The 12,719-nt window shown below is 52.2% G+C and overlaps 1 protein-coding gene across 1 annotated transcript; it reads right to left on the reverse strand.

Moving 5' to 3' along the window:
* Positions 1-6,587: 6,587 nt before the first annotated feature.
* On the reverse strand, positions 6,588-11,507 carry ALPI (alkaline phosphatase, intestinal). Its single transcript, XM_017886217.1, has 11 exons — positions 11,356-11,507; positions 11,158-11,274; positions 10,928-11,043; positions 10,269-10,443; positions 10,021-10,193; positions 9,641-9,775; positions 9,473-9,545; positions 9,208-9,342; positions 8,932-9,123; positions 8,594-8,710; positions 6,588-8,482 (listed from the first exon to the last, which is right to left on the reverse strand). Exons 1-11 carry the CDS (start codon positions 11,420-11,422, stop codon positions 8,196-8,198), a joined length of 1,587 nt encoding a protein of 528 aa, XP_017741706.1. The 5' UTR covers positions 11,423-11,507; the 3' UTR covers positions 6,588-8,195.
* Between the last annotated feature and the right edge of the window lie 1,212 nt (positions 11,508-12,719).

Genomic DNA, 12,719 nt, shown 5'->3' on the forward strand with positions numbered 1-12,719 from the left:
ATAGTAAGTGTTGACAAGGATGTGGAGAAAAGGGAACAATGGTTTTTACAAAACTGTTGGTAGTATTGTAAATTAGCACAGCCATTTTGGATAAGAGTATGAAGGTTTCTCAAAAGACTAAAAATAGAATTACTTGGAGGGCTAGGTTTGTGGCTCATGCCTGTAATCTCAGCACTCTACTCTAGGAGACCAAGGGGGAAGGACCGCTTCAGGTCAGGAGTTCAAGACCAGCATGGACAACATAGTGAGACCCTATCTCTACAAAAAAAGAGAATTGCCTGTATCATATAATCCAGCAACCCCACTATGGGGTACATACCCAAAGGATTGAAATCTGTATGTGGAAGAGATGTCTGCACTGCCATGTTCATGACACCATTATTCACAATAGTTGAGATATAGAAACAACCTAAGTGTTCCTAAACAGATAAATGGATTTTTAGCACATGGTGTATTTACATAACGGAACACTAGTCAGCCTTATAAAAACAGGAAATTCTGTCATTTTCAACAACATGGATGAACCGAGAGGATATTATATGAAGTGAAATAAGCCAGGCACAGAGGGGAGGTGAATGGGGAAGAGGAGAGGTTGGTCAATGGGTACAAAGTTACAGCTAGTAGGAGGAATAAGTTCTGCTGTTCTATTGCATAGCAAGGTGACTACAGTTCATAATAATGTATTGCATATTTTAAAACAGCTGAAAGACTGGATTTTACTGTTTTGGTTTTTTTTTTTTTTTTTTTTTTTTTTTTTTTTTTTTTTGAGATGGAGTTTCGCTTTTGTCTTCCAGGCTGGAGTGCAGTGGCATTATCTCAGCTCACTGCAACCTACACCTCCTAGGTTCAAGCAATTCTCCTGCCTCAGCCTCCCAAGTAGTTGGGATTACAAGCGTATGCCACCATGCTCAGCTAATTTTTGTATTTTTATTAGAGACGGGGTTTCACCATGTTGGTCAGGCTGGTCTCCAACTCCTGACCTCAGGTAATCTGTCCTCCTCGGCCTCCCAAAGTGCTGAGGTTACAGGCGTGAACCACCATGCCCAGCCAAAGATGGGATTTTAAATGTTCTCATCACAAAGAAATAATAAATATTTGAGGGGGTGGATATGCTAATAAGCCAGACTTGATCATTCCACAATGTATACATGTATTGAAATATCACATTGTACCCCATAAATATATACAATTTTTATTTATCAATTAAAAATAAAATAAAACTGGCCAGAGCGTGGTGGCTCACGCCTGCAGTCCCAGCACTTTGAGAGGCTAAGGCAGGTGCATTGCTTGAGCCCAGCAATTCAAGACCAGCCTGCACAACATGGTAAAACCCTGTCTCTATAAACAATACAAAAATTATCCAGGCATGGTGGTGCACACCTGTAATCCCAGCTACTTGGGAGGTCACTTGAGCCCAGAAAGCAGAGGTTGCAGTGAGCCGAGATCATGCCTGGGAGACAGAGCTAGGCCCTGTCTCAAAAATAAAATAAAATTAAAAAGAAAGAATAAACACACACAAAATAAAATAAAATAAAACTATAAACACATCCACAGATAAAGCAACCCCATTGGTCACAGTGAATGCCTCCTCCTCCGCAGCCTCCCCAGCACCCTGGTGCAAGGTTCAAGGTGCCCAGAGGGCTACACGGTTCAGTCCCAAGCTGGGTCTGTGTCCAGCATGAGCTCATCAGGTTGCAAGGGAGTGAAATGGGTTCCTGGCTTCCACAACCTCAGCTGCCACCCAGGATCCTGTAGCCTCTGGCAGCAGCTCATGGCTGGTTCATTGGATCGGCTGGCAGCTCAAATCCCCAAGAAGCTGTCACATGGTGCAGTCAAATCGCATCTTTCCTTGTCTATATTTTGCATAAATAATAATTTTAAAAAGCTCCTACGATCCTGTGGAACCAAACCATTGCAGGGACTGCTGTCAGGAATCTGTGTGGAGAGGTCTGAAGGTAGCTCCTTGGGGAGAATTTTCCTTTACTCTAAGGAGCCCAGACAGGGTGGGTGGAGGTGGGGAAACTGCTGGTTAATAACAACAAATTTGCAAATCTGGTGAACAAAGAGTGCTGGAACAGGGCACCAGGGCCTGGCCACCTCCCTACTAAGGGTGGATGGTGGCCTCATCTTTTGACAGGGGGCTTCTGTTTCCTCCTTGAAGGGCAGCTCAAGAGCCATGTGGCTGGTTCCCAGGTACCATGCCAAGTGCATTGGCAAAGACTGGCATCCCTAGTGGCAAGGCTCTATCAAGGAGAGCTTCCAGTTGCTTGTTGGTGTTGGGGTCTGGTGTGCGCACTGGCAGTAAATGTGGAAGCTGTGGTCAGCTGTGGTCAGTAGGCTCTGGGGCCGCCTTAGATGAAGGGGTGCAACTGCAAATCTCACACAGCTTCCGGAAGGCCTCTGGAGCCCCTCTGGGAGGCTGAGATTCAGGGAGGCTTCCTCTAGGGGCGGAGGCCAGTTATGCAGTTGCTAGCCTGGTGGGGAGGCCTGTTCCTAGAACCAGTGGGGCCAGGACAAGATCAGATGCAACGTCAGCACCCAGGACAGAAGGGCACAGCTAGGATCCCCCTTGAGTCCTCCTGAGAGGCTGCAGGGAGTGTGCTCCTTTCCCTGGATCACAAGGCTTCCTGTGCCAATCACTGGATATGTGCAGGGGCAGTGGCTCAAGGGAAATTGATGGACAGGGGGCTCTGAGTCTGGTGCGGACTGAACCTGTGGTGCCCTCTGGGGTCTGTGCTTTGCAGGCAGTGAGACGCCCCTGCTCACAGGGAGTTGCTCAGCCTGGGCATCCTGCCCAGTACTTAAGCACTTCAGAACTCACCTGGACCTTGGGGTTTGGTTAAAGGGACGTTAGGCGCTCCTGAGTGCCTACTGTTTGCTCAGCTCACCACATGCCTTGCCATAACCCTGGGCAGTGGGTGCCCCAAGAGCTCATGTTTAATATCGAGCTCCATGCTGGCGCCTTCACGCTTCATGCAGGTACCACTCCACACAGTTCTTGGGTGTTCCAGAAGAAGAGAATTGGGTGCCCCAGACCAGGGGTTGATGCAATACCCACTCTGGATTGCACACTTTCAGCGGATTGTGGAGGATTAGAGTTTAGTGCGTCTAAGTGGATTGACAGAGTATATGATCTTTTTCTTTCTTTCTTTTTTTTTTTTTGAGACAGAGTTTCACTCTTGTTGGCCAGGCTGGAGTATAATGGCACCATCTTGGCTCACCGCAACCTCTGCCTTCTGGGTTAGAGTGATTCTCCTGCCTCAGCCTCCTGAGTAGCTAGGATTACAGGCATGCACCACCATGCCCAGCTAATTTTGCATTTTTAGTAGACACAGAGTTTCTCCATGTTGGTCTGGCTGGTCTCGAACTCCCAACCTCAGGTGATGGCAGATCACCTCAGCCTCCCAAAGTGCTGGGATTACTGGCGTGAGCCACAGTACTCGGCCTATATGATCTAGTTTTAACCAAACTCATCTTCCAAAATGGCCGAGTGGCTCACACAAGATTCCTGTAAGGAGTCTGCAACGAACACCAGAAATCCAGAGGAAGTGAACCACAGAAGAAGGGAGAGCTGGGAATTCCTTATTACTCCTGGCTGAGCTCAGGGTACAGACCTGACCAGAAGTTAGCCCCTAAAATAAAAATTCAGCAAATCAAACTCTTTGAATTTCCCCCACTCTGTGGTTACTGCTGAAGTTTGCCAAGGTGCCTTGTGCCTGGAGCTGTTAAGTCATCAGCAGTGTGCAATCCTCATGGTTGGCAAGGTGTCTAAAACTAAGCTTTCAGAACTGAAGAGAAACCTGTGCAGTCTTTTTTCCCAGCAATATTTAAATTTTGTGCTGTTCAACCCAGTCCTTCTTAGTTATTTCCCTAAGCAGTGATAAATATTTGGAAAGCTCTTTTAAAGTTTCTTGCAAGATAGCATGAAACAAAAAACACCTACCAACGGGCAGACACTTATTCTTTCTGCTGCAGGAAAAATGGCAGAAACAATGAGCAGTAAATGATCTGTCGACAAACCGAAAGGCATTTCTTTGTCAGCAAACACCATCGAAAGATGTAGAGAAAACACTGCCGAATATTGGAAGAAACTCATGTTAGAGCAAATTACCCAGTGTGGGAGGTTTGCTTCGCAGTGGGCTGAAAGCACAGATGTTTCCAACATGGCTCAGCTGAAGGTATTTGCCAGGTTCTGTTCCAATACTGAAATACACAAATCGCTTCTTTCTTTTCTTTCTTTCCTCTTTTTTTTTTTCATGAGCCACTAAAGGGAAGATGGAGCAGACAAGACATATTGCCAACAGTAAATGCCTTCTTTAATAAAAACAATGTCATATGGGAAAATGGTAAAAATGCAACCACGGATAGAATAGCTACTCAGAAAGGGATTTTTAAAAAAGGATTCTGGATATGAATCAGGGTGCAGAGGTAGCTTCACCCCTACCCCTCACTCATTGGCTCATCCATGGTCTAATCAGCGCAGGGAAGAGGTAGAAGCCTGGAGGGCATAAAATATTGCAGGAGACCGACAGTAGGCTCATGTTATACAGCCAAGACTGTAGCATTAGAGTAGAATCTTTCCCATACTTGGTAAGGAGATTGGGTGTGACCATGAAAACTTTCCAGCCACACAGAATGACTTATCTTCATGGCAAAATACTAAAGAGGGTTGCCCCAAGTTCCCCTCCCTCTCTGTTAACTTTCCCTCTCTCCGTATGTATGCATGTATGCATGTACGTATGCATGTATGCATGTATGTATGTATGCATGTATGTATGTATGTATTTTGGAGATGGAGTCTCGCTCTGTCACCCAGGCTGGAGTGCGGTGGCACCATCTTAGCTCACTGCAAACTCCACCTCCCAGGTTCAAGCGATTCTCCTGCCTCAGCCTCCTGAATAGCTGGGACTACAGGCACCTGCCACCAAGCCCAGCTAATTCTGTGTATTCTTAGTAGAGATGGGGTTTCACTGTGTTAGCCAGGATGGTCTCAATCTCCTGACCTTGTGATCCACCTGCCTCAGCTTCCCGCGGTGCTGGGATTATAAGCGTGAGCCACCGCGCCCAGCCCTCCCTTCTTATTTTTAAAATTTATCAGCAATTTTTAATTTATTTCTCTGTTTCTGCTTCCCTGTGATTTTTTTGCCTGTGAATATTCTTTTTTTAAAATTTAGATTCGGGGTCCATGTGCTTGTTTACTACATGGGTAGACTGCATACTGGCATATTAGGCTTCTAGTGAACCCAATACCCATATAATGAATTTGTACCTGATAGGTGATTTTTCAATCCTCAACCCCACTCCTACCTCCCTCCTTTTTTTTGAGAGGGAGTCTCGCTTTGTGTCCAAAGCTGGAGGCAGTGGTGTGATCGCAGCTAACTGCAACCCCAGCCTCCAGGTTCAAGAGATTCTCCTGTCTCAGACTCCGGAGTAGCTGGGATTATAGGCCTCCGCCACCACACCTGGCTAATTTTTGTATTTTCAGTAGAGACAGTGTTTCGCCATGTTGACTAGGCTGGTCTCAAACTCCTGACCTCAAGTGATCCGCCTGTCTCAGCCTCCCAAAGTGCTGGGATTATAGGTGTGCGGCACCATGTCTGGCTAATTTTTGTATTTTTAGTAGAGATGGGATTTCACCATGTTGATCAGGCTGGTCTCGAATTCCTAACTTCAAATGATCCGCCCACCTTGGCCTCCCAAGTGTTAGGATTACAGGGGTGAGTCACCGCACCCGGGCTCCCTCCTTCCTAAAGACCAAAGTGCTGACACTTTTGAGATGACAAGAGCTATCTGTTTTAGACAATCAGGAAAAGCTTGAAAATAATTTTACTTTTCTTGCATCTGCTCCTTCAAGGTAAAGATGTCCTCTCAATGAAAAAATGAGAAAGTAATCATCTTGGAATGAAAACTCATGCCAAAGAAAACATTTTTTAGAACTGAAGTTTGAGAATGTTTTCATTGACATGTGAATTTTGTGGTCAAAAATGTATTTGACTGATACAACCCTCATCCCTACATATTTAGAAAAAAAACTTGAGGCCGGGCGCAGAGGTCAAGGCCTGTAATCGCCGCAGGCACTTTGGTGTATTGCCGAGACGGGCGGATCAGCGGGATCAGGAGATCGAGACGCGATCCTGGCGTAACACGGTGAAACCCCGTCTGCTATAAAAATACGAAACTAGCCGGGTGAGGTGGCGGGCGCTGTAGTTCCCAGCTACTCGAGGAGGCTGAGCAGGAGATGGCATAAACCTGGGAGGTGGAGCTTGCCAAGTGAGCTGAGATCGGGCCACTGCACTTCCGGTCCGGCGACAGAACGAGACTCGCTGAAAAAAAAAAAAAAAAAAAAAAAAAGACACTTGAAAGCAGATTGTATGTTTGAATCTGTTTTTTAAAATTTAGATATAATTTACATACCATAAAATTCATCCTTTTATTTCATTTTTTAGACATGGATTCTCACTGTGCTTCCCAGGCTGGAGTCCTATGACTATTTACAAGTGGGATCATGGTCCTCCAATATTTTTGTGACAGCTACTAAAACCCAGAATCAAAAAAGAACGACCCTGAGAGCCAGGCCTTCAAACTGATGTTTTACAATTTTATTTCAAGGTTTTAGTAAATAAGAAAGCATATTGAATCATGTTACTATTTCTTGCAAAAGCAAGATGCTTTTTCGCACCTTTGTAAATGTACAAATAAATTTGTAATACTGCAAAATTTGCTGGAAAATGTGGTTGATTTCACCTTTATTTAATTCTTTTCAATGTTCTATTGGAGCAGGTGTGGTACTCACTAAGCATGGCTCTGTTGGGATGGGTGCTCCAGAACGCTTTTGGAGGGAGGTCAGAAACACCTGGAGTCAGCTCCTTCCTCACCTCTCACATAGGCCTGTCACCACCCCCATACTCCGCCCAAAAGACCAGACCCTTCTCCTGGCAGCAGCCAGAGTGCTCATTTTCCAGCCAGGGTGTCACAGCCCTCCTCAAAGACCTCCAACCACACCCCTCTACCCAGACTTCATGGTCTCCCATGCCCCACCCCCACTCTCCTGACCCCTCAGGCTTTCCCCACTCTACCCACCCACCCCCACCCCTCTGATCCAGTCCTTGGCCTCCCAGAGCACCTGCTGGCACTGTCCCAGGGCCTTTGCACTGCTGTGCCACCTTGCTCAAGCCCCACTCTATTCAAGTGTCTTGCTCAATCGTCTGCTCCTCAGCAGCCCCTCCTGGTCTGCGTTATCCACCCCTCCAGATACCGTGCCCACACTCACTCACGATTTTTCTCCTAGGAAGTAGTACCGGCATTACATTGTCTAACACTTCCTTTTATTATTGCTTTGTCTCCTAGGAGAATGGAGACCTTCAGGAGGCAGGGGAGTCTTCCTTGTTGAGAAATCTATGCCCAGCATCCAGATGTCCAGGGAGGGTCCATGGGCTCTGGGCTGCTGCCCTGTACCCAGAGCTCCTCAGGCGCTCCTTGGATCTCCTGACCTGGAATGGGCACTGGGGGTCGGGAAGCATCTGAGTGGCTGTGACTTGGGGCAAGCCTCTGCCTCATTGGTCCCTTGGTCAGGTGCAGGGGTGTGGAATGATCCTAGTGGGGAGGCAGCAGAGGACTGTGTCAAAGCCCCCATGGGGATCCCTGCCCCAGCAGCCTCCTTGGGTGGGTTGCAGGGTGGCGGGAAGCTGCTCTTCTTCAGGTGTCCTGATCCACCCAAGTCCTTGGGTCTACCAGGTGCTACAAGGATTGAAGCTAAGAACGATGGGGCACACGGTCTCGGTGTGTCGTGTCCAGGGTTGGAGGACGTCTCTGGGTCCAGGCCTGCTTGGTCTTCCTCAGGCTAGAGGCAGGGTGGGGGCTGAGTGGTTTGAGTCCCTTTATTGTCTGGGGTGCAGGCAGCCGCATGGCACAAATCCGCAGTCTCTGGGGTTGGGAGGAAGAATCAGAGAGCAGCCTCGGGGGAGGTCCTGGGAGTCCCAGGCTCAGCTTCCAGGGCGCCCTGGGTTCCTGCTCCCTGAAGGGGCTGCAGAGGGAAGAAGGGCAGCGCTGCTCCAGCTAATGCTGGTTTATCTCTAGGGGATGAAGGTCCAGCGGCAGGTCACCTGTATGTGTTCACGCCGGAAGTGGCAGCTCAGGACGGGGAGCAGGGCAGGACGCCTGGAGGTGGGGAGCAGGATAACTCCAGGGTGGGGCGCTCAGGGAGCAGCGGCCGCCCCCAGCAGCAGCAGGGTCCCGGCCAGCAGAGGCAGCGACGCGGGAACTGGGTGCGCAGCGTCGGTGGTGCCGGCGGGGGGCGCCAGGTCGCAGGCCGTGTAGGGCTCCAGGCAGGCGGCCAAGGCCATGACGTGCGCTACGAAGCTCTGCTCCTGCACACCGTGCACCAGGTGCGCCTGAGGACCGCGCGCGAACACCGCCACGTCTTCGCCTCCGTGGGTCTCGGACGACAGGGGCACCGCCGCCTGCTGCTGGTAATCGGGGCTCCCTGGTAGGAGGGTGAGTGCAGTTCAGGGCAGGCGGGCGGCGTCCACCTCCCGCGAATGCCCCCATCCCTGGCACTCTGGTGCCCCTGAGCGGGCCATTCAGCCTCACTCACCGCTCTCACTCTCATTCACGTCTGGTCGCACGCCTGCGTTGAGCACGTAGCCTGGGCCATTGCCGTACAGGATGGACGTGTAGGCTTTGCTGTCCCGAGCCTTGCTGGGGGCCAACCCTGTAGGGAGAGGGGGGTCCCTGTAGTTGAGCTGACCACAGCTGTGGGAGTGCCTCCTCTGTGCGAAGCACTGCCACTTTGCCTGTTCAGGGGCTCTGTCCTCACAAGATCCCTATAGGACTGGTGCCAGCATTACACACATTTGACAGAAGAGGAAACTGAGGCTCAGACTTCACCCACATAACTGATGCAGCAGCACCTGCCACTCTCCCCAGGCCTACCGAAGATGGAGCTCCCTCGCAAGGTGTAGCCACCAAATGAGAATACGTGGGAGTGGTCAGCAGTGACGAGGGTCAGCGTGTCCTCCTCGCTGGTGAGCTGGCCCGCCCTCTCAATGGCGTCATCGAACATGACTGCCTCGGTGAGAGCATGGTAAGCCAAGCTCTCATGATGACCATGGTCGATGCGACCACCTGCAGGAAAGCCAGAGGAGGGTGATGCTTGAACTTGCCCTGCCCTGCTCCGCCTTCCTCCACTCCCCAGGGGCCACCACACACCCTCCACGAAGAGGTAGAAGCCGCGGGGGTTCCTGCTCAGCAGGCGCAGGGCAGCCTCTGTCATCTCCAGCAGGGAGGGGTCCAGTGTGGGGTCTCGGTTGATCTCATATTTCGTGTCTCCGGGTTCAAAGAGGCCTGTGGGACAAGGGGCTTGGTAGTGATTGGCAGGATGCGAGCAGGAGAGTGCTGGCTGATGTGCACACAGGCTCAGATGGCACCCTCTGAGGCCGTCTGAGGAATGCCAGGGCAGGAAGGGGGTCATTACCCATGAGATGGGTCACAGACTGGTCCAGGGATGCCTGCATGAGCTCAGTGTAGTTCCACACGTACCGGGTACCCTGCAGGGATAGAGCCAGGCCTCAGCCCACAGCCCTGAGACCCACACACTTGCCCTCCCCCTGCCATGCCTCCCACACCTGCCAGCCTCCATCACCTGGTGCTTTGCCAGCCATTCCTGCACCAGGTTCTTCCCATCCAGTCTGATTCCATTCTGGCTGGCATCACTTGGGTACTCAGGGTCTGGGGTCCCCCTGGGAAACATGTACTTGCGGCCTCCACCCAGGATCACCTGGGGACAGAGGATGGGGCAGGTGGGTTGGGGACCTAGCTGGCCCCACATCCCCTCCTTATGCACAGCCCCTGGCTCCCCTCCCCAGGGCAGTGGGAATGGCCCAGGCTGGGTTGCACATTCCATGTCCCCAACCCCACCTCCAGACCCTGCTGACCCGGATCAGGCTTTTGGTTGCCTGGATCTGAGCCTGTGCCCCCACCTTCCCCTCTGCCTAGCCCCAGTCCTTGGCCTTGGGGTCGCACGTCAATGTCCATGTTGGAGATGAGCTGTGTGGCAATGTCCTGGCAGCCATCCTGGCGGGCCGAGGCAGGCATGTCAGCATCTGAGTACCAGTTGCGGTTCACCGTGTGTGCGTAGGTGCCGGCTGGCGAGGCATGCTGCACCCGTGTGGTGGTTACCACTCCCACTGACTTTCCTGAGGGTGACGGGGTCAGGATTGGTGACTGAGGTCTTGGGCCTGGTCCTGACCCCGCAGCAGGCCCCAGCTCACCTGCTTTCTTGGCCCGGTTCATCACGGAGATGACCTCATTGCCACGTGTCGTGTTGCACTGGTTAAAGCGGGCGGCTGCACTCAAGCCGATGGTCTGGTAGTTGGCCTTGACCCCACACAGGTAGGCTGTGGCTGTGCCTGCGCTGTCTGGCACCTGTCTGTCCACATTGTACGTCTGGGAATAGAGACACCCTGAGCTCTACTTTGGGGCTTCGGCAGCATTTACAGCCAGGGCCAAAGTCCTACCCTGATTTAAACCCAGGCAGCCTGCTTTGCAGCCGGTTCCTGCTATCCCCACTTCGCCTCCCTCCTGCTGCCCCCAAGACATGCAGGGGCCCTGGGTGCTGCTGCTGCTGGGCCTGAGGCTACAGCTCTCCCTGGCCACCATCCCAGGTAATGAGGCTCCCCAAGCTGTTCCATACACAGGGCGCCTCCTCACCAGGCTGACCTGATCTCTACTCTCCCCCTGACCAGCTGAGGAGAACCCAGCCTTCTGGATACAGACCCCAACCAGGGGCCTGGTTTTCGTCCTCTGGGATCCTAACTGCTCCCAGCTCCTAACTCAGGCCCCAGCTGTCCTGGCTCCTTCCCTCCTGCCACACTCCATATCCTTGACCCCCTCCTCTGCTTGGAGGACTCTGAGGTGGCCCAGCCCTTACCTTGGACAGAGCCACGTATGGGAAGTGGTCCATGGCCAGAGGTGTCTCAGGCCCCAGTTTGCCATTCTTCTGCCCCTTTAGGATCCTAGCGGCTGTCACCGTGGGCACCCCCATCCCTGAAGGGGCAGAAATGTGTGAGTCCTGGGCCCCAGGGCTGGCCTGGAATCACCAAAGGTCCTAGGTGCTGGGGCTGTGAGGGCTGCGGGGCTGGACAGGCCTTGGCCACTCACCATCACCCAGGAAGAGGATGAGGTTCTTGGCGACCTTCTGGATGGGCTGCAGCTTCTTGGCGGCACCCAGGGCCTCGGCTGCCTGGCGGTTCCAGAAGGCTGGGTTCTCCTCCTCAACTGGCCAGGGGGAGAGTAGAGATCAGGTCAGCCTGGTGAGGGGGCGCCCTGTGTGCGGAACAGCTTGGGGAGCCTCATTACCTGGGATGGTGGCCAGGGAGACCTGTAGCCTCAGGCCCAGCAGCAGCAGCACCCAGGGCCCCTGCATGTCTTGGGGGCAGCAGGAGGGAGGCGAAGTGGGGATAGCAGGAACCGGCTGCAGTGCAGGCTGCCTGGGTTTAAATCAGGGTAGGACTTTGCCCCTGGCTGTAAATGCTCCACGTCCCTCCCCACACCTCTTGTGTCCATCTTGACCCCGCCCAGTCCTGTGACCGGAAGCCAAGCTTGCTGAAGGGAAGGGACCGTGTGTGGCTCATCCCACACGGGAGATCCGTTGCCACTCCTTTGTTTACCCCATTCAAGGTGTGAAGAGAGGTGAGCCTGGAAACACACAGCCTAGGCCAGGGCCCAGGTTAGGGCTCATAATACCACGGGCCCCGGAGGAGTGTGAAAGGAGGCATGTGGGGGTGGCCTGGCTGCCCTAGAACCCACTTGGTGTGTGTGGGTGCCCACACCTATGTCCTGAGGACACAGGCTGGGGAGGGGCCAGTGCCCTGGGTTGGCCAGGCCTGGGCTGGGTTTTCCACAGCAGCTTGTACACTTGAGGTTGACCCCTGTTTTCTTGCACAGGTAGATTGAGCCTGGGGTGAGTCTGTTTTCCATGAGCCATGGGCACACCCGGAAGTGTAGCCTCTGATAAGGAGCTCAGAGAGTTTGGTAACCTCAGGCTGAGTTCGAAAGTATTGCTCCAGTCCAGACATCCCACTCTGAGTGTGTAGCCAAAGGAATGCAAACCAGGGACTCGAACAGATACTGCACACCCATGTTCCCAGCAGCATTATCCACAGCAGCCAAGAGCTGGAAGCAACCAAGTGTCCAGCAACAGAGGAATGGAGAAACCAAACAGGGTGCACACATACATGCAGCCTTGAAAAGGAAGGTGACCCTGACACATGCTACAATGTGGATGAACCTTAGGACATTATGCTTAGTGAAATGCACCAGTGCAAAAGGACCAATACACATGAACACACGTCTCTGAGGTCCCCAGGGGAGTCAAATTCATAGAGACAGAAGTGGAATGGAGTTGCCTGAGGCTGAGGGAGGAGGCAATGGGTTAGGGTTAGGGTTATGGTTGGAGTTAGGGTTACAGTTGGAGTTTAATGGGGACAGAGCTTCAAGGTTGCAAGATAAGAACGTTCTGGAGATCAAGTGCACAACACTATGCGTGTATTCAACACTGCCGCCCTGTACACTTGAAAATGGTGAAGCAGGGCCGGGCGCGGTGGCTCAAGCCTGTAATCCCAGCACTTTGGGAGGCCAAGACGGGTGGATCACGAGGTCAGGAGATCAAGACCATCCTGGCGAACACGGTGAAACCCCGTCTCTACTAAAAAATAGAAAAA

This window comes from Rhinopithecus bieti, unplaced genomic scaffold (assembly GCF_001698545.2).
Source record: "Rhinopithecus bieti isolate Rb0 unplaced genomic scaffold, ASM169854v2 scaffold_13704, whole genome shotgun sequence".
NCBI lineage: Eukaryota > Metazoa > Chordata > Mammalia > Primates > Cercopithecidae > Rhinopithecus > Rhinopithecus bieti.

Coding starts and splice junctions, on each gene's coding strand:
- ALPI (XM_017886217.1), bottom strand. CDS start 11,422: ATGCAGGGGCCCTGGGTGCTGCTGCTGCTGGGCCTGAGGCTACAGGTC. Junction 9,776..10,020: donor TCTCCAACATGGACATTGAC/GTGCGACCCCAA, acceptor CTCTGTCCCCAG/GTGATCCTGGGTGGAGGCCG. Junction 9,546..9,640: donor AATGGCTGGCAAAGCACCAG/GTGATGGAGGCT, acceptor CTATCCCTGCAG/GGTACCCGGTACGTGTGGAA.